General features: G+C 48.5%; 2 protein-coding genes across 6 annotated transcripts in view; both read left to right on the forward strand.

The window, feature by feature from the left end:
* The window catches only part of SAG (S-antigen visual arrestin), a 34,921-nt gene extending 25,449 nt beyond the window's left edge, over positions 1 to 9,472 (forward strand). For 2 of the 4 annotated variants that reach the window (XM_044241879.1, XM_044241878.1), the window contains exons 11-16: positions 15 to 152; positions 3,333 to 3,410; positions 4,238 to 4,261; positions 6,050 to 6,105; positions 8,775 to 8,784; positions 9,237 to 9,472. In XM_044241879.1, the coding sequence (XP_044097814.1) occupies positions 15 to 152; positions 3,333 to 3,410; positions 4,238 to 4,261; positions 6,050 to 6,105; positions 8,775 to 8,784; positions 9,237 to 9,342 (412 nt within the window). In that variant the 3' untranslated portion in view covers positions 9,343 to 9,472. Of the gene's footprint in view, positions 1 to 14; positions 153 to 3,332; positions 3,411 to 4,237; positions 4,262 to 5,782; positions 6,106 to 8,774; positions 8,785 to 9,236 lie in introns of those variants that run through there. The other 2 variants (XM_044241880.1, XM_044241881.1) reach the window with 2 other exon arrangements.
* A 6,874-nt stretch (positions 9,473 to 16,346) lies between these two features.
* DGKD (diacylglycerol kinase delta) overlaps positions 16,347 to 25,481 on the forward strand; it is a 113,212-nt gene continuing 104,077 nt past the window's right edge. For both annotated transcript variants that reach the window (XM_044241882.1, XM_044241883.1), the window contains exon 1: positions 16,347 to 16,502. In XM_044241882.1, the coding sequence (XP_044097817.1) occupies positions 16,347 to 16,502 (156 nt within the window). The remainder of the gene's footprint in view (positions 16,503 to 25,481) is intronic.

A 25,481-nucleotide genomic window follows, 5' to 3' on the forward strand; every position in this document is an offset into this window, starting at 1 on the left:
ATTTCTTCCTACAGAGAAAAAGTGCTACCAAATAGCACTCTGACCACGACACTGACGCTGGTGCCCTTGCTGGCCAACAACCGGGAAAGGCGGGGCATCGCCCTGGATGGGAAGATCAAGCATGAGGACACGAACCTTGCCTCCAGCACCATGTGAGTCCTCATAGCTCAGGAGATGAGCCCCCAAGACTCAGTGCACAGGTGGTGCTGGTCTGCCCTCTTCTCGTCACACCCCCTGGGCTCACAGGCTTGCAAGGAGCCCGATCTGATGGCTGTCACTCCAGGCGCAGAGTGAAGACTCCGTGGCCCAGGCGGGCCCACGCTCCCTCCCCTGGTGTGACATGGTGGTTAGGGGAGTGAGTTCTGGAGGCGGCCTCATGCCAAACCCCAGCTCCACTGTGCACAGTCTGGGCTACCTTGGACAAATGACTCGAGCTGTCTAAGAACCTCAGTTTTCCTGTCCGTACAGTGGGGGTGCTGCCTTTTCTCATGGGGAGGTTTACAAGGATTACGGGAGACAATCCATGTAAAATGTGGGGCTGAATACACAGTGAGTGCTCCAAAAATGTCAGCTATTACCTTCTAAAAATAGCATTAGTGGGGCTCCTGGGTGGCTCAGCAGGTTAAGCCTCTGCCTTTGGCTCAGGTCATGATCCCAGGGTCCTGGGATCAAGCCCCACATCGGGCTCTCTGCTCAGCAGGGAGCCGGCTTCCTCCTCTCTCTGCCTGCCTCTCTGCCTACTTGTAATTTCTGTCAAATAAATAAATAAAATCTTAAAAAAAATAGCATTAGCTAGTATAGTACCCTAAACACAGAAACTGAGTGATGCAGGGGCACTTGGCTGACCCAGTCCGTAGCTTGCGTGACTCTTGATGTTGGGGTCATGTGTTCGAGCCCTGCATTGGGCATAGAGCCTACTTAGAAAATTATAATTAAAACATAAATAAACTGAGTAATACAGGTGGCCTCATGCATGATGGAAATGTCATTTATTCATTTCCACCAGGAAAGGTAAAGAACGGGAGGTCCTGATAGCTGCAGATGTCAATTAAATTTCAATGAAGCTGAACACTGCTCTGCTGACCCCAACTCAAAGAACCAGCAGATCTAACACAAACAGGAGGGAGGCTTCAAGGTCAGCTATCCACTGCCACTTCCAGGCAGCCTTCGAGACTTCCATTCCTGGGACCCTGAGTGTTTGGGGGAGGGCTTGAGGCCCACTCCCTGCCATCCCCCATGTGATGCACTGGGGCTCCCTCTGTAGCCCCACTAGGCCACCTGCAAGGAGATGCCTTCTGGAAGAGGCTTTCCTGCTTGACCTCCATGACCCTGTAGCTCAGGAACAGCTATTCTCCAAGACAAGAGTGGGGTCAGCAAACGTTTGGCAGGAAGTGGAGTCAATGAATTTTCTGAGAATAATTTGCCAAGTTGGGATGTTTGATTCTAAGACACTTTGGTGAAGGTCTGGGAGGGTGACCGGCAGGCGCGCTGACACTAGATCAGTTTATTCCAGGGGTGGCCATCAAGACCCCAACAGTGGAACGCCACATTTGTAAAAATGCTGCATGGTTTGTGGACTGTTTCACAACCATGTAAGTCCTACATACTTTTGTGAGGAAGGTGAATTTATAGTCATTTTATGAATGAGGAAATTGAAGTTCAGCCAGAAGGAAAGGCTTGACTAAGGTCACCTGGTCGGTTAATGACAGAGCAAAGGCCACTTCTAACCCTGAGTCCCTCCTTTGGCCCCAGCTTCAGGGCTGCCTTTCAGGGGCCTGGAAAGTGACAACCACAGCAGAACCCGTGTGTGTGTGTGTGTGTGTGTGAGAGAGAGAGAGAGAGATTGAGAGAGAAAGAGAGTGGGGGGTACAGAGAGACTCTTCCATTCAAGGAAGCTGGTAGAGGGGAGGCTTACAGCGTATTCTCAGGCATGAGATGAAGCATATTCTCTCCCCCCAGCTCTTTGCCTCCATTCAGTACAAGTCAGACAGTCAAGCCTAGCAATGGGGTGGGGTCTCAAGCTTGCATCCTCTTTTTGTCCCCATTGATGTCCACCTCTCTCAACTGACCATGTCCCATGATTCCAGATAGAGGCATTTGCCTTCCCCAAGGAGCTCCAGGCACTAAGGAGCCGATGGAGTCTTTGGAGGGCATCGTGGCCCTGGGAGCAATGTCCAAGGTGCCTCCCATGAGAGGGATCCCAGGATGGGGTCATTGGGCCCAGAGCCTGCCCTGCACTCTCAGACCCTTCTCAGACCTCTCAGCACAATCATGCCCTGCCTTTGGCCTTAAGCCTTCAGCTCGCTCGGCCATGTTTGTCTGTTGTCATTCACATTGTTCTAGCAAGTGTGTCATGATGTTTTTCAGACCTTAACTCCTGTGACTGGGCATCCTGAACTACTTAATGCTCCTGCAATAGATGCCGTATGAGATAATAATGTGTTAGAACACCCAGCACTGTGCCTGTCAGAAAGTGGGGGCTCAGCACCTGTTAGTAGAACCTGGAATGGAGTTTCTATGGGGAAAGTTAGGTGGCACTTTCTTTGGGGACACAGGCGATAGCCTCATGCACTACATTCATTCATTTAGACATGACGCTGGGTGCTGAGGCTGGAGCACAAAGGATGGAGACCTGTGCTGATGGCAGGTGGCCAGGAATGTTTCACAAAGGAGGGTCAACTTCAACTTGAGGCCTTAGAGAACAGAGGAGGACAGCATTCCAGGGCAGGCTTGTGTGTGGTGAGGCTGGTGCATGGGAGACATTGGACCATAGCAGGGTGTGAGGAGGCAAAGGCAGGCAAAGGCCAGATCACAGATTGCCTGCCAGGCCATGCTGAGGCTTGACCCCGGGGGGCTTTCTGGCTGCACAGTGGCTGAGAGGTCAGGGAAGAGGCCGGGCCTATGGGAGGTAAGTTATTGAGATAATGGAGGCACAAAAAGCCTTTGGAGGACTCAGTGGTTGGCCAGGGATGGCAGGTAGGACAGAGGGAGGAGTGCAGGATGATGAGGTGGTGGGGGCAGGGGATGCATTTCTGGCTGATAAGCAGGTGTGTGAACATCAATGGAGACAGAGCAGGAAGAACCAGGAAGCACATTCTGCACTCTGAACTTCCGGGATGGGGTTGGGGGAATCCTGAACTCCAATGCAGGAAAGGAATCCCCTTCCCTGACTATGGAAAGTTCTAGGACTGACAGCTTGGTTGAATTCACCAGTTCCTTAAGAAGATGCACCCATTATAACAGGCTTGTCTGGAAGTGAGGGGTTTTCTCATCCAGTCTCTGCTTTCTGCTGTTCCTCTGCAATTTTCCACTTTTCCTTTCTGTTTGAGCAGAATAAAGGAGGGCATAGACCGGACTGTCCTGGGCATCCTGGTGTCTTACCATATCAAAGTGAAGCTCACGGTGTCAGGGTGAGTGTCCAAGAACCAATGCTGTGGGCTCTGTCTTGGCCTCTCCCCTTCTGAACTCTTCCTTTCCTGAATGATTGGGAACCAGCAAGGTGGAAGGATCTACAAATTCTATGGATGACCAAGGAGAGTTTTGGAGAGATTCTGTTTGTCTTGTTGTTGATTGTGTTTGGTCTGACGTCACGTGGAAAAAAGTAGAAGGAGCAAACTACGAAATACATTAGTTCTACTTGGTGGAAGTGCATGCCCATCCACTCATAGGGTAGAAGCTGATACGCAAAAAAGGGAAATCCATTTGGTGTTACATCACACTTCAGGAAAGAAGGGCAGCAACCAAACAAATTCTCTGTAGATCTCCATTTTTGCATCTTCTATGATTCTAAGTCGATAAAGAATCCCCCCAGTTTTGGCTGGGACAACAAAGTAAAGCATTGGTTGATTTTACAAATTGTGTTACCCCAGTGTTTGTAGTTGTAGTGGTTTTCAAAGCGAGCAGAATTACCTTTGATTTTCTCCAAGAGGATCTAAAATGTTAGAGCTTCTTTTAGTGTCAAGATAAGTGAATAACAGGTATTCCACAAAGACTTTTATGGTTTATTCTTGAACTCAGGGCTTAGACCTAAGGGATTCTTCTTTTTAGCAAATCCACTTGAAAAAGAGATGACATCACAAGTAGAGAGGAAGAGTCAAGTTGAATTTTATGGGATTGCAAGGATCCCATAAGCTGTGAGTGCGGAGTGTGCCTGGGACATGTCCATCTCTGAATAATGGGAAATAAGGTTGTAGTATCACTGGGACACTCACCAGCCCTGTTTGCATTTGTTTCCTAGCTTTCTGGGAGAGCTCACCTCCAGGTAAGCCTTGTCACTTTTCATCCTTGATTCTCGGTATGTCATAGGAAACCAATCTGGGGTTCAAGATAGTGAAATCTGATTTGCTGACAGTTATGCTCAGAGGTGTTATGAAATGAGGCCCACTGCCTTCTGGAGGCATCTTGTGAATGTTGCCTAATTGATGTGAGGCTAGAAATGTTTCCTCCAGACCATAGCTGAGCCTCCCCTGGGTGAGGACACACACACACACACACACACACACACACACGCATGCACACACACTCAGAAAACTGGTCCACTCCAGGCAGCTGCCTTTGTGTCTGTGTGTATGAAGCTTACCATCTGAACCATTTAAAAATGTACAGTGTAGTGGCATCAAGGACACTTAAAATATTGTGCAACCATCACTGCTTTCTGGCTCTTTCATACTTTTACCACTGCAAAAGGAAACCCTGTACCTATTAAGTGGTCTCTGCCATTCCCCCCCTTTTCCTCGCCCAGGGCCACCACTAATCTTTCTATCATGATGGATTTCCCTCTTCTGGCGATTTCACAAATGGAATCGGATGGTATCTATCTGTCTTTGGGCGACTGGCTTCTTTCACTGAGTACCAAGTCTTTGAGGCTCATCCATGTTATAGCCTGAGTCACTACTTCATTCTTTCTTTATGGCTGAGTAATATTCCATGGTGTGGACAGATCATGTGTGGGTCCTCTCTGTTCAGCAGCTGGTGGGCATTTGGGTTGTTTCTACCATTCGGCTCTTGTGAATTCTAACAGCTACCCTTTTTCAGATCGTGCCCAAGGCGTCAGGCCCAAAGCCATGTCCAAGGCAGCCACTGACTTTTCAGGCTCTGTCATCCTGGCTCTTACCATCTCCCTCCCTGACACAGAACCCAGACCCCATCTGCACTTGGGTCTGACCAGAGTGGCCCTGTAAACAGTTACGCTTTAACCAAAGCCATAACGTGGGTGAAGGAAGGAGAGACCCTTGCTTTTTTTCACTCCTTCCTTTCTGTTCTTCCTTGGTCCAGATTTGCCTTCTGTTCTCCTTCCTGAGTCCTTTCCTTCCTTCTTTTTGTATAAATTCCAAGTCACCCTGAAGCCCTTCAGCTTCTGGAATTTGGAGTGGCGGGTGCTGCTCATTTCTCTTCTGCTCTCTAGCAAGCAACTATGTGACTGTTGACAGAGTGAACACATAAAAAGTCACGTCCATTTTGGCAAGGTCTTTTTTTTTTTTTTTTTTAAGATTTTATTTATTTATTTATTTATTTAATTTTTTTTTTTTAGATTTATTTTATTTATTTATTTGACAGACAGAGATCAGAAGTTGGCGAGAGGCAGGCAGAGTGAGAGGAGGAAGCAGGCTTCCCACAGAGCAGAGAGCCCGATGCGGGGCTTGATCCCAGGACCCTGGGATCATGACCCGAGCTGAAGGCAGCGGCTTAATCCACTGGGCCACCCAGGCGCCCCGGCAAGGTCTTTTTTTTTCTCCCCAAAACTGTCCCTTCGCCATGATTTTACCTCTCCTCTACCCACCAGAGCTCATCACTGGACCTAATAACCAGAAGGAAGGGGAATGAGCCTACAAAACTCAGCAGTCTCCGCCATGCCTCAGTGAAGTTTCTGGACCACATTCCAGGGAATACATTTAAAATTCCTCCATGACCACTTCCTGATTTCTGGTTTGTTTTGTTTTGAATCTCACTGAATCCTCTTCCAGCTGGAAATCTCTGCAGCCGCTGCTCTGTTCTGTGTGTTTTATAATCCCGTGTGTCTTCTCACCCATCTGTGTTCTCTTTTTTCCAGTGAAGTGGCCACTGAGGTGCCTTTCCGCCTCATGCATCCCCAGCCCGAGGACCCAGGTCAGTCACGCATTGTCTTGGCTTTCTCAAGTCATTTACTGCTTGCAGATTTCTTATTTATTCATGGCTGGTCGTTCCTAACCATGGCCCCAGTGGCATCGCCAGGTCATGGCTTGTCATCCTCACCATGCCCCAGGCCAGCCCATAGAGGAGTATTCATCTCCTCAGTCACGAGCCACAGGCCACGAGCCATGGCTTGTCCACCTTCATTCAGCCCGTGGATGACAGAGCATCACTGCTCTTGGACATGGACTCTCTTGTTGGGTTTTATCGGGGATTATTTACAAGCAGAAGCTCCGGTGGGAATAGGACTGGATTGAGATTTAAAGAAAGATTAGGTGCAAAATATATCTGAGAGGCTGAGGCTTTTGGATTTCATTTGGAAGCATTAACAGGCATTCATAAGATGAGTATTTTTGACAGTAGCGATTGTGTTGAGAATACAGAAAATACTAGAGGAAAGGGTCAGGCCAGGTTCCTGACGCTTTGGTTCCTTTGGATTGCGAGCCCTCTATAGTTATAGTAACAAAGAATATTTCTAGTAAAGGTGCTATAAACATGGCACCTTGCCTTCTGTTCTCCTTCCTGAGTCCTTTCCTTCCTTCTTTGCCTTCAAGAGCATATGACTCTTGATCTGAGTTTGAGCCCCATGTTGGGCACAGGGATTATTTAAGAAAAAAAAAAAGTGGTATAAGCAAGCAAGATTTATTTTTCTTATACTTTATAGCTTTTTGTATCTTGATCATTAACTGACCTTTAAGATTTTTTGTTTGTTTGTTTGAGAGAGAGAACATAAGCAGGGAGGAAGGGCAGAGGGCGAGGGAGAAGCAGACTCCGCATTGAGCAGGGAGCCCGATGCATGGCTCCATCTGAGGATCCCGGGATCATGACCTGACCCAAAGGCAGATGCTTAACCAGCTGAGCCACCCAGGTGCCCTATGATATGCCCTTTAAATAATAGAATGAGTCCCCCTATTCATTTTCCCAAATATTTTGGATTCAAATAGTCAATGTACTTTGGGGGAAAAGTAATCTGGCCACATTTTTTTCTTGTTTGTATCTGGTGGTATCATTCAGATACTATTTTTTAACTATGTGAGATTGAGATGCATTCTGGTTCCTTTCAAGGACATTTGAAAAGAATATTTTAAAACTATGACCTGAGGCAATTGCCATCGTTTATGCCAGATTGTTTTCTGGAGCTGTGAACAGACTTCGCAGAAGTGGGGCTCTTCCTTTTCTGGGTATGACATTTTCATGGTCCATCATCATGGCCCTTTCAATGAACACACCACCAGGTCAAGACTAAATGATGATCTTGTGTTCTGGGAGATCTTAGGGAGAAACGACAGATCACCCCATGGCCTTGAAATTCTGACTTCCTGAGATTTGAGTCACAAGACTTCCATTCACAGCAGTGCTCACAACTTCCCTGCCTAGTTCAGGGCTCTGAGGCCAGACAGGTAGGCTAAGCAGAAATGGCATTAAATTGTAGCTAAGAAACTCTGCCAGGGCCTGGGGCCAAGTCATTTATACCTAATAGGCACTAAAAAAATGCTACTAAATTTTTATTAACCGCTGTCAAGAGCATCCACAATGGAATGCAGGTGCTGATTTGATTCTCTTTTCTGGCTGATGGTCCCAGGTAGTGTAATTATGCCGGCATGTGGGAGCCCAGGATGGTTCCTGCCCCGAGGCCCCTCCGTTGATCTCCTGTGGTTAGCAGCCCACATAGCCACCTCCCTCCCAGTGCCTGAGAGACGAGTCTCCTTCACTCTGGTGCTCCTAAAAAACCCTCTGGAGCTTTTCACTCAGCTCTTGCTGGCACCCCACTGAGGGTTATGGGACTCTACTAGGTGGGCAGAAAGCTAAAGGAACAAAGGAACAATAGCAAATAACCACTCAGATGAATAGCAGTTAATCAGGGGCTGTAAAACATATCTGAAAATATAAGCCAACAACAACAATGCAATGATCAATGTGTTAACAGAGAAACCAAACCCTGAGGAGCCTGGGAGTGGTTCCCCAGCTTGAGTGCACCCCCACCTCCAGCCATGGTTAGACGTCCAGTCCCAGGACTCGCCCCTTGGAAGCGGGACCTGAAGCTGTGAGCTGGTCTTGGAGGGTGGGTTGCAACTGCACCTAAATAAAATCCAAAGGGAGAAACACTTTGAAAAGAGAAGGCATCCCATAGGTGAGGGTAGGCCTTGTTCTGGTTGGGGGTGGGTGAGGGCAAGGTGCTCTGCAGAGGAGCCCAGGGTTCAGATGTGCAGTGAGAAAGGCTCTGGCAACTGGAAAAGGCAAAGAGGCAGGGAGCACACGCAGTTGTTGTGAAATGCACATATCTAGGCTCCTTTTCCCTTCAGCTATAAAGTCACCAAAATAAGAAATTTTCCAGGTGCAGCTATCACACAGAATTTATGCTGAGAGGGCACCAGGGTGGTTCAGTCTATTGGGTGTCTGACTCTTGATTTCGGCTCAGGTCATGATCTCAGGGTCATGAGGCAGAGCTCCCTGTCAGGCTCCCTGCCTAGCGTGGAGTCTGCTTGAGATTCTCTTCCTCCGCCCCTCCCCTGACTCACATGCTTGTTCTCTCTCTCTCAAAAGAAAAAAAAAGATTTATGCCGATAATTCTCTCTCTCTCTCCTTTACCATGCTTACAATTACAGCAAAGGGAAGGTGAGTCACTGCCCTGAGCTTCCCCGGGTTCTCTGACTTCCTCCTCGGGCACAGAGCCCCTTTGGGGTCTTTCTGTATATACCGCATGCTCTGAGCACCTCAGAGTCTTCCTTCGGCTACCTAGTACTATGGCTTGTGCACACACTCGCGGGTGCATACACACATACACCTGCATGTGCACAAATACGTGTACACACATACACACACTTGGTTATACTGGGCATGTGTGTCTGCTCTGTGGGTTCCTTCATTTTCTCTTCTTTGTGTTTGTTAAAGAGATTTGACATGAAAAGCTGTGAGCACAACGGCTTGGTCCCAGGCTCCATCCTGCAGGAAAATGTTGGTCGGTTCCTCTGTTGCAAAAGGAAGACCACCCATCTTGCCTTGCTTGCGATTTCACCGCAAGCTGCCGAGAGCATGCCACGATCGAAACGTTCTCTGCTCTGTTTCAGTTTCCAGGATGAAAATTTGGTTTTCGAGGAGTTTGCTCGCCAAAATCTGAAAGACTCAGGAGACACCGAGGAAGGGAAGAAAGACCAGGAGGCCGGGGATGAGTGAAGAAGATGCTGGGAATCGGGATGGTTCACAGCCCGGATGAGCCACGCTCCACAGTTAGCCCTTTAGTTATGCTAAATACCAAAGTGTGAGTCTTCTCCACAGAAATAAAGTTTGTTCTGCTGCGATCTGATTCAGGCCGGCTTATTGAGGGGGCTGAGTGATGTCACTGACAAGGAAGCTGCAGCTGTCAGGGTCCTGTGCCTTAGGTAGGGGAGGGCAGCATCTAGAAAGGGAGCCAGACCGGCTCAGCACAGGCTTGTGGAGGCGGGAACGTGCCCCAGGTTTGGTGTGCTCACTGGTGGAGCCTAGAGCACCCAGGGATTTCTCCAGGGGTCCTGGGTTAAATTGCTTCCCTGCAAACATATGGTGGCAGGGGGGAGGCAGTGTTTCTAATGACATAGCCAATCTTAGCTCCACAGCCCCCCAGGAGCCTCCTGAGATGAACAGGGCAAAGGGCAAATGTGACCAAAACACTCTTCATTACTAATTTAACTTTTGGCCCAAGTCCCTGTTTGAGCTCTGGGATGCTAGTTAAGTTGCTTCTGAATGCAAGCCATGAAATTAGATTTGACTAGTTTAAGGGGAAACAGGGAAACAGGTCCATGGGAGGAACTTGGAGGGGCTCAGAAAACAGAATTAAAGGAAAAATTTGAGTAGCCATGACTGAGGTGGGCAGGGATCAGAAGCTCCCGGGGCTGCGCAGGAGCTCAGGGTCCTGCCCTCTGGGCAGCCATCTTCCTGGAATGTGGCCTCTCCCTGGATGCCCTCAGTCTTGGGGTCTCTGGTTCCAGTGTGCAGGTCCTGAGCAGGAGACTCTGGCTGGCCCACCTTTGGTCAGGTAGATCAATGCCCTGTGGCCAGTGAGGGCAGCACCTGGCCCCAGGAATGGTTTGTCCTAGAAGAGGAGGCTTCTTGGTTTGAGGGTCTTCACAGAGCCTGGGTGTGTATGTGTGAGGGGGCAAGGCAGCTCTGTGTCAGGCAGGAAGGTACAGCTGAAGGGGAGATGGCACCAGGGCCCTGTCCTTCAGAATCCCCTTCCTGGCCTGCAGTACTCGCCAGTCTTGGGAGCTGCAGCCAAAGGCCACAGAAGGGTCAGCGGAAGCTCCGGTACACTTCCTCTGGTAGGCTCTGGACCATGCTTCAGGGGAAGAGGAACAAAGGGCTTTGCAGAGCTCTGCACAGGTCAACCCCCTCACAGAAGGTAGGAGGGTAAATGAGAGGGGACATGGGTAGGGTGGACACTTGGGGTCAGGTCTCCGGGACCAGGAGCAGGGGCAGAGAGAGCAGGACAGCCACATGCAAGTCCATGTCCACGCACATGAAGGCTCCCACACCTGGGGTGGTTCGGCAGGATTCCAGACTGGTTTGTGTCTTGGTGACTGGGATTTAGGCTAGAGGCTCCACTTGGCAACGTTGGGCATGATCCCCCTGACAACGAAACAAGGTGTGGAGTTTGAGACATTCTGATACTGACAGGGATGAGGATTCATTTCTGGGGAAATGATAATAATATAGGTAGAAGACTGGGCCTTTGGCCTGTGGCTTGCAGGGTCAGACACAATTTCTCCTTGGTGTTTTCTCCAGTTCCAAGGGAGCAGCGCCACTCCAGTCCATGCCCCCTCTCAGGAGCCTCAGGAACGATCAGGGCGGCAGGCTGCTCTGGGGATGAAGCCCTTCCTCTGTTTCCGCCCAAGCCCACTGGCCAGCTGTGGTTGGCTCCCGCCCGAGATCCTGGGCAAACCGGGCACTGAGGGAGTCCACCCGGCAGTGCCTGGTGGGAGGACTAGCCTGTTGGTTCCTGCATTGCTTGACCCCAGGACATCCTAAGTCAGGGTGGATGTTAATGGGCTTGACCTTTGGACCTGTGTGGATTAGAGCTGGAGATAAAGAGCTGGAAGGCCAATCTGGCACACCAGAGGTCCTAATGGCCCTGGCCCTCCAGGTTATTTTGGGACCAAAACGCCCCACGCACAGACTTCCAGGTGCTGGCTAGAATATAGCTTGCAGCTGGTCAGCCCGGAGAGGATGTGGGGGTGGGAGCAGGAAGCCAGCAGCCAGCTGCTCCGAATGGGATGTGGAACCTTGCTTGGGCTGGGCCTGCGCTTGTATGAGTCTCTCCTGGCATGTGGTCAGGAGGCTGGGTGTTCGTGCGCAGGTCGGATGTGTGGCCGGGGGGTTCCTGGGTGGGTGCACTGGAATAAACGGGGCACAAAGGAATTGAGAGTGCTGTGCGGAGGGAGTGGTGGCCGGGAACGTAAGACAAAGTTCAGCAACCAGCAACCGGAGGGTTGGAGAGGAGGAATCCCTCCTACTTACTATCAAGAACCTGCCTTGTGCTGAAGGCACTTTACTCTTACATCTCATCATGAGAGCCACGCTTGTAAGTGGGGCCTGTCACAGCCATTGGTTTGATGAGGAAAGTACAGTTCAGAGACCTTACATAACTTCCTGGAGGTCACACAGCTGGTGAGAGTCAGCGTTAGGACCTGAACTCTGGTTTGCCTGAGTCTGTCATCAGCCCTTTGCTTCCCTTCTGGTTCTGAGACTTTGGGGTCTTGGAGGGGGGAGGTTAGCACTTCTGACTCAGCAATGGCGGCCCTTAAGTTCTTTTTTTTTTTTTTTTAAATTGAAACGTTATGGAGATAATTGTAGATTCACATGGAATTGTAAGGAACAACATAAAGAGATCCTGTGTTTTCCTCAAGGGTAACATCTTGCACAACTAATGCATGCTATCCCAAAGGATATGGACCTGGTACGGTCTGCCCATCTGCTTCTGATTTCCCTAGTTTTACTTGTACTTGTGAGTGTGTGTGTGTGTTTGTGCGTGTGTGTGTTTAGTGAGCTACAAATTTATCACGTGTGTCACTGGTTAACTTCCTTTTAGAGAGGCTGTTTTCTCCTCCCTGTAACACTTCTCATTACTCCTCTCCCCATTTAAGACTACTGCCTTCTTTATGGTTTATCTCACTAATCCTTGAGGGGATGCGGAGGGTAGGGACCCCAGTGGGCATGTTTGGAAATATAATGGGGGTGGTTTTTGGTTGTCACACTGCCTGGGGCCAGGGAAGTGATATGTCACACGCCGTGAAGAAATGTCCCGCTCCAAATGTCGATCATAACCCAGGTCGAGGGTAAAAAATAAGATTATTCCCATGTTTTGAAACGCATCATGTCTTCTAACGGAAATGGACAGGAGATGCACACACTTCTGCGTTGCTAAGTGGAGAAGGATTAGGATGTAAAGTGTGTTATTAACGCCACCTTGATATGCCCTTAAGGTGGGGTAAACTCAGGGAGGCGCACATTGTTCGAGATGATTCATGGCATGAGTCATTCCATAAAGAGGCACCGGAGGGAATGTGCTCTTACAGGCAAGGCACTTTGGGGGAGATCTCCAAGGGAACAGCACTCGGCAGTCACAGGAGAACAGAAAGCCTTCTCCGCTCATCACAGGAAATAAGCCCGAGTTAGGTTTCTCTGGTTCAGGAACATAATACGATTCTTAATGAGTCTAATGCTCTTTTAAAAAATACACTTGTTATCTTCGAGGGGGTCTGAGATTTCAGGGAGAGTTGCGCAGTTAGGACCATGAACTCCTCCATATCCATCTCCCCTTGTTACAAACGTCTCATGCTAGGATGACACACCCACCACACCTCGTGAATCCATAGTGACACATGACAAAGCTCAAGCCCAGTCTTTATTCACATTTCCTTAGTTTTTACCGAATGTTTTTATGTTCCAGGATCCCACATGACATTTAGTTGTCATGTCTCGTTAGGCTCCCTGTGGCTGGGACAACTTATAGGACTTTGTCATGATTGCAATATACTTTTATTCAGTCACAGAGGCTGCCTCGCAACTCACGTTCATGTTTCTGGCTTTTTGCCTCTCAAATGATGGGTTCTAGAGCCCAGACGCCCCCTGAGCTTCTGGCGGGTGGAGGCGACAGGTCAGTCAACCACCTCTCACTCAGTTTGTTCCAAACCAAGTTTATCTTCATCTCCGCTGGGTCTACCTGTGGTCACTGGGGCGGCATTCCCCTTGAAAGCCATGTCGCCGGGAGACATCCCGATTTATCTTGCTCCTTAATCTTCTGACTAGGAGTAGCCGGCCCCTTTTCTTCCCACCTCTGCTGAGTCTCACACGCGTTACCTCCTCTTTCCACCACCAGGACCACTGCCTTGGTTGTGCCCCTAATCAAGCATTGCCCGGTTTGCTTTTTAATGCCCTGTTTCTAGTCTTTTTTCCTCTGGATCATTCTCTGTCCAGATACACTGGTTCCTCTGCTTTAAACACCCTTTAGCGACCCCCATGCCAAAGGATGCAGTCTTTGCTGCTGAGAACTGCACCGAGGTGCCCTGGGTCCAGCTGCAGCTTCGCACGTTCCCGGCCTCCTCCTCCTCCCCTCGCCCTCAGTTCAGCAGCTAACTTGCCTGGGAGTCTTTCACCTTGTGTTTTCTTGGAAAATTCCCTCTGTCCCCTCACCCTTCTGCTCAAATCTCCAAACTCTGCTGGGGTCACTCCTCCTCTGGAGAGACTCCAGACACCCTTGAAAAGAATGAACTCTTAGTTCCCCTCCACTGACGTGTCACACTCTTTATAATTCATTGATGCTAAATGACTAACCTTCATGGGGATGCAGGACAGGCTCTCCTCAGTGCCCATATTAGTTGCTTTGGCTGTCATCACAAAGGACCACAGACTGGGGGTTTCAGCAGAAATTTTTCTCACAGGTCTACAGGCCAGAAGTCTGAAATCAAGATTGGCAGAGTCCGTTTCTTCTTCAGAGTTGACAAGCCTCTTTCCTTGGCTCGTAGATGCCATCTCTGTGTCTCTTCACATGGTTATCCTACTGAGCCTGTCTGTGGCCAGTAGGATACCAGTCATCCTGGATTATGGCCCATCCTAATGGCCTCATTTTAACTTGATGCCTTCTTTAAAGGCCCCATCTCCAAACACAGTCAGGTTCCAATGTTAAGAATAGCATCTGAAGGATAGTTAGGACTTCAACGTGTGAATGTTGGGGTGGATAGGAGCACAGTTCAGCCTGTAACAGTCCCTTCTCTCCTCTTGCTTCCTACTAGCTCCTTCAGGTCGAGCTTCCTGGGAAGGCTAGCCTAGAAGCATCAAGAACTTTGGAGTCTCAAGGCCCAGGTCCAAACCCTATCTCTTTTCCACTCCTTGGAAGAGGTATCTATCTGAACCTCAAGGCCTAGCGAACTTGCTCTGTGGGGCTTGTGTGAGGATTAGAATCACTGGTCAGGGGTTGCCTGGGTGGCTCAGTGGGTTAAGCCTCTGCCTTCAGTTCAGGTCATGATCTCAGGGTCCTGGGATTGAGTTCTGCATCGGGCTCTCTGCTAGGCAGGGAGCCTGCTTCCTCCTCTCTCTCTCTCTACTTGTGATCTCTCTCTGTCAAATAAATAAAATCTTTAAAAGAAAAAAAAAAGGCTCACTGGTCAGTTTGTCTGGTGTGTCTGCCCTGTGGTCAGTTTATGAGAGCCATAACTACCTCCATATGATGATAGAAATGTTCTATACTGGTGCTGTCCCGTGTGGTAGCTGCTAAGCCACACATGGCTATTGTGTATTTGAAATGCGGCTAGTGTGACTGAGGATCCGAACTTTTAATTTGAATTAACTGGAATTGAAACTGAAGTAGCCACATGTGGCTAGTGGCTATAGCACTGGGCAATGCATGGGGGCTCTGGGCCTGTCCCAGTGTGTTCCTGCATTAGGCCCCAATAGGCCCTACCCTGGATGTGAGTACATTTCCCTGGCCATGTCCCCATGCTAGATGAGTTCACTTGTTTTGCCTTTGGAAAGTGTCACTCTGAGTAGTGGGGGTCAGGGCATGTTGACTGGTGAGCAGGCCCGGGGCCACCAAGTCTCCAGCAGCAGCCTTCTGGGACAGCAAGGGGACAGTCATGTAGCCCCCTAAGGATTTGCCCCTCTTACCTGTGTAGCAGTGAAAACAAGTGTACTCTTTTGTGCCCTCCCAGGAAGGCTCCACCTACCGGGCTATCATCATCGGGCACTTCCTGGCTAGCCCAGGGGGCCTCACCCCACTCACCTATGCCTCCTGTCTCCACCTACAGATCACTCCCCTCCTGAGTCCACTTCTCTATCTCTGTGGCCCCTCCTTATGATCCAGGGCAGCCAACTGCCCTGATTACTTCAAAGCCTGGGTCACAGGCTCCAGCTTTGTGACCCAGCCCTGCCAAGGGCTTCCTGTTAATACTCAGGACTAACCCCTTTATCAGGTTTACAAAGCCCTATCTGACAGGCCGGTCCCCATGCTCATCCCTTCTTGTTATTTTGCTCCCTTCAGGCTATATGCGACTTCCGTTTTCTCCTGGACACTTGTTCTTTCTCGCCTCCGGGACTTTGCCCAGCCTGGTCCTTCCTTCTAGAACACCACTCTCCTGTCAGGGCTAACTCCTACTAGCCCCTTGCTTCTCTCAGGCATCATTTCTCCAGGAAGCCTTCCCAGATGGAGTTGGGTATCCCGTTCGGGCATCCCAGACGCCAGGACTCTCTTCTTTCTTTCCTCACTCCTGCATGCATCCATCCACTCCCCATTGTTTATGGTGCAACTAAGTACTAAATGCCAGACACTGCTTTAGACGCTGGCAATACGATGCAGGGCAAGACAGGACGGTCCGCGTCTCCTGGAGATCACTTATATTCTTGAACGGGAAGACTAAAGATTAAAAGAAAAGTGAACACAGAGACAAAAACACCACACAAATTGTGTCCTAGACGGAAAACAACAGACGTTAAGACCAGGGGCCAGGAGACATGGAGTAGGGGGGCGGTGGCGGCAAACGGGCCCGCGCGCGGCTCCGTCTGCGGCTGCACGCGCGACCGGCAGGGGGCGCGGCGAGGCGGCGTGGGGGCCCGCCTAGGCCCTGGGCCCGCCCCCGCCCGAACAGGCCCCGCCCTCCAGACCCCGCCCCCGGCCCCGCCCCCGCCCGCTGTGCGCGCGCTGGCCCGGCAGCATGGCGGCGGCGGCGGGCGCCCCTCCGCCGGGTCCGCCGCAACCACCTCCGCCGCCGCCGCCTGAGGAGTCGTCCGACAGCGAGCCCGAGGCAGAGCCCGGCTCCCCGCAGAAGCTCATCCGCAAGGTGTCCACGTCGGGCCAGATCCGCCAGAAGGTGAGCTCGCGGCGGCGGCCCGGGCGCGCGCCCCTCACACCGCGGCAGCCCGGTGAGGCCCGCGGCCCGGCCCGAGAGCCGCCCAGGCCCGGCCCTGCCCGGCCCGGAGTCCCGCCGGGCGCCGCCGTCCGGGCGGAGCGCGCCTCCTGGGGTAACGGGCCAGGCGCCCCGCCCCGCGCCGGTGCTGAGCGCGTCGTCCGGGCGGGGCGGCGGCGGGGACCCCGGGCCGGGGGAGCAGGTGGGCTCCGCGCGGGGCCGAGCGGGTGGGGCGGGGCGCCGGGACCAGGGGCGCCCGCCGCGGGTGGGCCGCGAGGAAGCCCCGCGCTGGAAGGACCGGGAGGAAGCGGAGGCCTAGAGACTGGGGGCGAGCGCACCAAAAATGGGGGCTGCTGGCCGCGCCCCGCGAGCGCACGCTCCCCTAACCCCGGGTTCTGCTCTTTTCTGAGGACTGACCCGGTCATTTCCCGCTGGGTGCCCCGCAGACTCACCTGTGGTCCCCTGGGAAATCCAACGGGACTCGGCGTGTGGGGGCTCTTCCTTGACTCGCATGTGTTTTCGTGCCCTTAAGACAAGGGATGCGCGTTCTCTGACCGGCTCTCCCTCCCTCTGGGGAAAGCGGGGAGAGGGGGCTTTCCCTGGCTGCGCACCCGCTGGGCACCTAACTCGGCGGAGAACTTCCAGACGCTAAATATTCGCTGCAGAAAGACGCATTTCCTTTCTGCGGGAGGAAAGTTGCGCCCTTTGTTTTCCCTTTGCGGTTCCCGTTGCAAACTGGTTATGGTTTTGGCTACAGGTGAGCCCTTGCTGTTAGAACACGGCTGCCTGGGGCAGGTGGCTGGACAGGTGGCTGAGGGCATGCTGGCTCTGTGGGCAGCCCCGGCTGATCCAGCTGGCACAGACTCTCTCATTCTGCTGCAGTGCGCTTCTCCTCCGGGGCCAGTTGGGTTTAGCTGACACTTTCACAGTGGGAGCCATTTCTTGCTTTACCCTCTGTCAGCCTCTGATACTTGCGATGGGGGTAATCATGGGTCTGAACGTATTACAGACGCGTTTATTGGGAAGTGTTCCAATTATTCTGCAAATAGGTATTGAACACCTCCTTTTTTCCAGTCGTAACGGTAATAGTAATAATTGTAATGAGAGTAGTTCTTCAGCGCTTACCAGGCAATGTGCCACGCATTTTTCTTGGGTTAACTTTACAGCATTCTACATGTGCTATAACTCTTTTAGTACTAGTGAGAACCCATTGAGCTGGGTGTTACCTATCATCCCCATCTCAGGGGATTGGAAATTGAGGTGGAGATGTGAAGTGACTTGCCCAGGGTGTCACAGGTAGGAAAGGTGGATCTGGATTTGAACCATGGTCAGGATCCTAAGATGGACAGTAGGAGTCTGGATCTTAGTCTATAGGAGATGGACATCTGTGCATGTGACAGTATGACCTAGTAAGTCCTGTGGAAGCTCAGAGGACAGAGAATCCACCTACTGTGGCATGTGGGGGGGGGTGAGTCGCCTTTAAAACAGATCTTGAGGGAAAAAGTTTGCCAAGCTAATTGGGGAAGGAAGCACTTTCCACATAGTTGATGCATATTGACACATACTGTATCTAAAGGTTTAGGCACACCTGGGAATGATCTGAAGGTGAGTGGGTCAGGTTGAGAGGAAATAGGAAGAGGCTGGAAAGGTAGATTGGGCTGGATTTTAAATGGCAGGCTGTGGAATTGGGTTTTTGGCCTTGGGCAAGAAGGAGCTGCTGATGGTTATTCAGAGCATGGGAGTGACCAGTCAGATGTGCTTGTAGGAAGATCTCCACATAGCCATAAATGATACTAAGAGTTGCTCTCCCCTGTTGTTTGGTCCTGGATTCTTGTATGTGCCCAGTCTGGGGTAGATCATGGGATTTACAAGTGATTAAGATTAGATCTCTCAGAGATTCCAGTGTTGTCCAGAATTCTGTTCTTTAGGAGGTGTCCCCCCCCACCCCGAATAAAAAAACAATAGCTGCTGTACCTACCAGCTGTTCTGGTTGAGGAGGAGTGATGGGTAGTGTGTTAAAAATACACCCTGAGGATTTGAGTTGCTGAATACAGTCACATCTGCTGTACAAATAGCTTAAGGCTAATTTTTTTTTCATGTTGTTAGAGATTGTCTGAATGTGGGAAATGTGAGGTTTTCTGTGTGCAGTAGCTCCCCCCAATTTTTTAAAGCAGATAAGCCATTCAGAAAATTGCTCTGGTATATGTGGTGTATAAAAGAAATATCCAAAATGGTACAGGGGATCATTTGGGGACTAAACAGGAAAGCTGAAACCACTTGAAGTATTTAAAACAGGGAATGTGGGGCACTTGGGTGGCTCAGTTGATTAAGTGTCTGACTTAGACTCAGGTCATGATCTCAGGGTCCTGGGACCAAGTGAGTCTGTCTCTGAGTTGGGGCTCCCTGCTCAGTGGGGAGTCTGCTTCTCCTTCTCCCTTCTGTTCCCCGCCCCTCCTGTCCCCCTCCCCCCTACTGCTGCTTGTGCTCCCACATGCTCTCTCTCCTCTTTCTCCCTCTCAAATAAAGAAAAACAATATTTAAAACAGAGGGAATTTAATGTAGGGGAGTGGTTGTACAAGTGATTGAGAACCGAGAATGTAGCTAGTGGCCAGTGAAGCAATCCTGAGATGAGGCAACAAGTAGGAAACCACTGTCACCCCTGAGTTTGGAGGACAGAGGGAAGAGGGGTCATTTCCGACCCCAGGAGCAACTCCCACCTGCCAAGAGACTGAACTGCCCAGGGTTTTCTGGTGGGCCCTGGTGCCTTCAGAGGGCACAGCTCCTGCTGGAGTCTTACCCCATCCCCCTCTTGCTTGGGAAACCCGGCCTGTTAGGGGTCAACCCCTCTGCAATTTGGAGTAGAGCAGAAGATCAGAGAATGGAACTGAGGACAAGTTTTTGAAATACCAGTCCAGTACAAGCTAAGAGCTGTCTTAATGGAAAAAGGAAGGGAAGGATCTTATGACAGTGCTTTTCAGATTTTAATGTTCAGGCGTATCCCCTGGGATCCTGTTAAAAATGCAGATTTTGGTTGAGTAGGTCCAGGATGGGGCCCAAGAGTCTGCGTTTTAATCAGCTCTCAGGAGATGCTGCTGCTGCTGCTGGCCCATGGACCAGACTTTGAGGAACAAATCCTTATGACATAGGTGTCAAGAGATGCTTTCCCAAACCCCAAAGAAATCTTTAGTTTATGGGGTTCTTTATAAAAACTTCTCCCCAAGGGGTGCCTGGGTAGCTCAGAGGTTTAAAGCTTCTGCCTCCAGCTCGTTCAGGACCCCAGGGTCCTGGGATCCAACCCTGCATTGGGCTCTCTGCTTAGCAGGGAGCCTGCTTCTTCCTCTTATTCTCTCTGCCTGCCTCTCTGCCTACTTATGATCTCTGTCTGTCAAATAAATAAATTAAAAAAAAAATCTAAAAAAAAAAACCCAACTTTCCCCCAAGTCTTTAGCATTATGAAAACTTGATGAGTGGAGATTTGACATGATCATTTAGTAGTTTAGCATTTCACACTTGTCTGATATTTTCCAAAGTTCCAACTGTGCCCAACAAACACATTACTTCATTTGTGTTTCCTAACTGTAAAGTGCAATAGCGACTCTGTAGGACCTCCTAGTTAGAGTGGAAAAAGAAGATGGAGCTAATACACTGGTAGATTAATTCATTAGTATATTATAAAGTATTCTGAAATTTGAATAAAGAACAGTGTGATTCTGTGATGCATTATCAGTTAAGATAGAGTTTCCTCTATTTCAGAGTTTTAAAGAAGTTACATTTTTGGCTTTGTGCACAAAAGTGCTCATATTCCTGATTTCAATTTTTATTTATTTATTTATTAAATGATACAATTTAAAAAAATATTTTATTTATTTATTTGACAGAGAGATCATAAGTTGGCAGAGAGACAGGCAGAGAGAGAGGGGGTAAGTGATCCCAGGACCCTGAGCTCATGACCTGAGCTGAAGACAGAGGCCTAACCCACTGAGCCACCCAGATGCTTCCCTGATTTCAAATTTATTTTTTTTTATTTTTATTTTTATTTTTTTTTAAAAGATTTTATTTATTTATTTGACAGAGACAGATCACAAGTAGGCAGAGAGGCAGGCAGAGAGAGAGAGGAGGAAGCAGGCTCCCTGCTGAGCAGAGAGCCCGATGCGGGACTTGATCCCAGGACCCTGAGATCATGACCTGAGCCGAAGGCAGCGGCTTAACCCACTGAGCCACCCAGGCGCCCCTGATTTCAAATTTAAACAAAGCATTTTTCCCATTGTGAAATGAAGACTAGCAAATATTAGACAAAATGGTTACGTTGTAAAAGACTTAAAAAAATAGCTTTATAAAGATGTAGTTCATACACCATGCAGTTAACTCCTTTAAAGTGTGTAGTTTAGTGGTTTGTAATATATGCACAATTGTGCAACCATTACCACAGTCAATTTTAGAATGTTTTCATCACCCCCAAAAGAAACCCCATAACCATTAGCATCCGTTCCTCATTCCTTCTCAATTCTCTCAGCCTTAGACAACTGCTCATCTACTTTCTATCTTTTTTTTTTTTAAAGATTTTATTTATTTATTTGACAGACAGAGATCAAGTAGGCAGAGAGGCAGGCAGAGAGAGAGGAGGAAAGCAGGCTTCCTGCTGAGCAGAGAGCCTGATGTGAGGCTCCATCCCAGGACCCTGAGATCATGACCTGAGCCGAAGGCAGAGGATTAATCCACTGAGCCACCCAGGTGCCCCATCTACTTTCTGTCTTGAGGATTTGTTGATTCTGGACGTTTCACATATAGAATCATGCAGTACGTGCCTTTTGTGTCTGGCTTCTTTCATTAGCGTTAAGTGTTCAAAGTTCATCTGTGTTGCAGTGTGAGCATTTGGATTATTTCCACTTTTTGGCTATTCTGGTTGAGGCTGCTGTGAACATTCACATACATGTTTCTGTTGGACACGTGGGTCATTTCTCGTGGATGTCTATCTGGGAGTATTTTTTTTTTTTTTTTTTTTAAAACTGCCATACTCTTTTCCAGAGTGACTGCACCATTTTACATTCCCCCAGCAGTGTGTGAGGGTTCCAGTGTCTCCACGCCCACGGTTATTTCTTCTCGATTATAGCCATCCTAGCGGCTGTGTAGTCATATGAAAAGTTTTAAAGCTCATGTGTGTATTTAATAGCCTGAACTCTGGTGTTAAACGAAGTTGATTCACACCCTTTTCTCCCACTTATGAGACCTGAGATATCATAGACAGTATCCTAGACCTCTCAAGACTTGGGTTCCTCATCTGAAACAGGGAAAATACCTGTTCCTGGGTTGGTGGCAGTGACAATAAATGTGTTCTTGATCCTCGGTTTCCATATCTGCAAAATAGAAAGGAAATAGGAGTAGTCAGATCCCTAAAATAGAAATGATGATGTTAAGTCATAGAAGTAAATGGGACAATCTATGTATACTTAGCATAGGGCCTGACATATCATCAGCCTTCAGTAAATGGTTTCTTTTATGATTATTTCTGTCTTTTTAATCATTCTCCCTGAACCCCTCCTCCCCCAGCTTAAGCTGGCTGATTCATCATCTCTAGCAGCCAAGAGAGCCAATAAAAATGAATGGGGCAAACAATTAGCAATGAAAATCATTTTAAAAAGTAAATGTATTGAATATGAGTGGGAATACCATGGGCTAGTCATTATTTCTTATTTCACAGATTCATTTTTTTTCCCCACAGATTCATTTTAACTCAGCAAATATTAGGTGTACTAAGCACTTGGGGTACCTTACTGAACCACAATCATAAATATCTCTGGAGCTAACAGTCTGACGATAAGACAGACATTAGTAAGGCAATTGCATAGTTAGTGTGGCATTGTGACAGGGATGAGTGTTACGCTGGTGATAGCCAGGGTACTTTGAGAGGATGTAACAGGTAATTTTGATCTGATCCTGGGAGGGGGGCATTAGGGGGAGATGAGTAGGATAAAGTGACTTCTGCTCCTGGTAATGGTGGGCCGAGTTAACTGACCAGTCTTCTGCCAAGCACATCTGTTAATATGAGGCAGCTGTTGAGAAAATGTATTATTACAGGGCTGGGACTGGGGAGAATGAAGGTCTGCGGAAGTGAGCTGGCATCTGGGGCTGGCTGCTTTTTACCTTGAGGTCAGGAATAGTTGGAATAGTGTCCCTCTAAAATTCATGTTCACTTGGACCATGAGTGATAAGATTGTCTTTTATTATTCATAATGAGCCCCTTTTGGCTACATCTGAATTTATGCTAATGGGGTTACTTGTGATGTGGCTCCTAGATAGCTTCAGGATGGGAGCTGGTCACCAGAAAGACCACACAAGTGATGAAAAGTGTGAACTTTCAGCCTTACCCCCAACTTCTTGGAGCAGAGGGGTTTGAAGATTGAGTTTTAAAACCTCTTTAACAAGGAGATTCAAGGAGTTTCTGGGTTGGTGAGCACAGAAGTTGTGTGTGTGTGTGTGTGTGTGTGTGTGTGTGTGAATGTATGAGTGTGTGTGTGGTTTGCGTGCCCAGAGTGGGCATGGAAGCTCTGCTTCTCCTCACTCCCCATACCCTGCCCTGTGCACCTCTTCATTTAATGTGTCTTTCTGGGTGTTAGGAAGGATGTGGAGCAAGGGAAAGCTTGGCTGCTATTGGTGGGAATATTAATTTGGTAACACCACATTAGAAGACATTTTAGCAGTGTCTGTTAAAGTTGAACAAATGTATACCCTATGTTTCAGCAATTCTACTTCTAGGTGTATGTATCTAATAGCTTATGTGAGCTAATGTACCCCAAGAGTACAAGAGTATTACTAGTGTGTTTTTTATAATAGCTCAAGAGTGGAAAGATGCAAACGTCAGTCAGCAGTAGAATGGATAAGTAAATTATGGTATGGTCTTACAGGAGAATATTATGCATCAATGAAAATGAACTGCTGCTACTTGCTGACTTTAGGATTAATCATAGCATTAATGTAGTCTGGGCAAAAAACCAGACATGAAAGAATGTTGTATATGATTCCATTTATATCCAGGATGGAATGGATAGGATATAAGGTGTTTAGTCTTGCCTGCTTGTGTCTTTAAGGTTGCATGCAAATAAATGATTACCAGAGAAGTCTGGATAATGGGAAAATATGGGTAGTGATCAGATAGTCCATTAGAGAAGACGCTTCCAGAGTGCTGGTTGTGTTCTGTTCCATGCTGTAGGTGGTGGGTTCTCAATTTGTGATAATTATGAGTATTTGTTCTGTGGACTTAATATGTATGCTATTTTATAATGAAAAGGATTTTTTTTTAAGGATTAAAAAAGAATGAGGAGGATGTAGCTGGTCAAAGAGATATACAAAGGATCTGTGGCCAGAGGGAGCTTGGGGAAGTCAAAGGGCTAAAAGAAAGCTGATGTGGATAGAGTTGAAGACTTAAGGCGACCTTGATAGGGACATGAGGCTGGGGAGCTGGGTAGGGGCTCTGTAGGAGTGAGGTGCTATTGCTTGAAGATTTTGTTTTGTTATTTTGTTTTTTTAGTAATCCCTATACCCAATATGGGTCTCGAACTCATGACCCCAAGATCAAGAGTCGCATGTTCTACTGACTGAGCCAGCCAGCCATCCCTGCTTCAAGGTTCTAGGAAGGAGTGAGACGTAATCTGATCTATGTTGAAAGGATCACTCTGGCTCTGTTGTGGCCACCTGAGTGGGAGCTGGTAGCCTGGGTCAAGGCAGTGATGGTGGTAATAGAGTTAGTTGGATTTGGCATTGGTAGAACTTAGTGATGATTTGGTGTGGGTGTTGGGGAAGAGGAGGATTGTGGTTCCGTTGACTGCTTAATGGAGCTCTTCTCTGAGATAAGGAGCTCTACCTGAGGACCAGCTCTGGGATTTTACTCTCACTGGGCTCTGCTGCAGTGGTTCCCTGGCTCCTCTTATTCTCAACTATCCCAATTTCACAGGTGAGGGGTGGGCAGTTAGGTGGCTTCCCAGGGTGCCATGAAGCCACCCAAGCCTCGTAGATTCCAGATGGCACCTCTTCCTACTCTTCCTACTGGGTCCTACCTTGTCCCTTGATAGTCATGTGGCAGCAGTGGGAGTGGTTCCCGGAGCCTGAGAGAGGGAGCAGTGGGACCGTGGGAGGGAGGGCCCACTCAGCTGAGCCACTGGCTTTAGGATGCGGCCAGAGCAGGGGGAGGACCAGTCAGAGAAGGAAGTGGGAGAAGCTCGGAAGGAAGAGGAGGGAAGGGAGGGGAGGAGAAGAAGGTAAGTTCCTGATTTCAGCACCCAGAGGTCCTCCTGCACTATCATTACTTTTACTTTTGTATTTCCTTACAGAGTATTTTTCTGGATATGTTTAACAGAATTGGAATGAAAGTATATGTAAATATTCACTTTAATGTTACAAGCATTTCTCTGTGTTGTTAAAATCTCTTTATTCTTACCCCTTGTAATTGTATATTCTGTGAAGAATACCTTTGCAAGGAAGGCTCTTTTTCAATTTTTAATTATGAAAAATTTAAAAAGAATAGTAGTACAGTGTATGCCTAATACACTTACTACCAAGAATCAATAATTGTTAATGTATTGCCAAAAATGCCTTATCTATATGTGTTGAATATAAGGAATCTGCTAAATCTTTTGAGAGTAACTTATAGGTATCACAATAGTTTACACTTAGATAGCTCAGCATGCAACTCATAAAAATGACATTTTAAAGTATATCATCACCTAAACTCTAAAGATAAGGAATTCTAAAAATAAGGATGTTTTCCTATACACTGTTATTATACCTAAAAATTAATTGTAATTTTCTAATATCTAATAAGCACATGATTTTTAGATTCCCCCAGTTGAACCAAAATCCCCTTGGGGGATCATGACCAATCAAAATTGTTGCATTATATTTTGTTGTACTTCTTCAGTCTCTGAGCCTCAAATACTCCCCACAGGCACT

This window comes from Neovison vison, chromosome 3 (genome assembly GCF_020171115.1).
Source record: "Neovison vison isolate M4711 chromosome 3, ASM_NN_V1, whole genome shotgun sequence".
Classification (NCBI taxonomy): Eukaryota; Metazoa; Chordata; class Mammalia; order Carnivora; family Mustelidae; genus Neogale; species Neogale vison.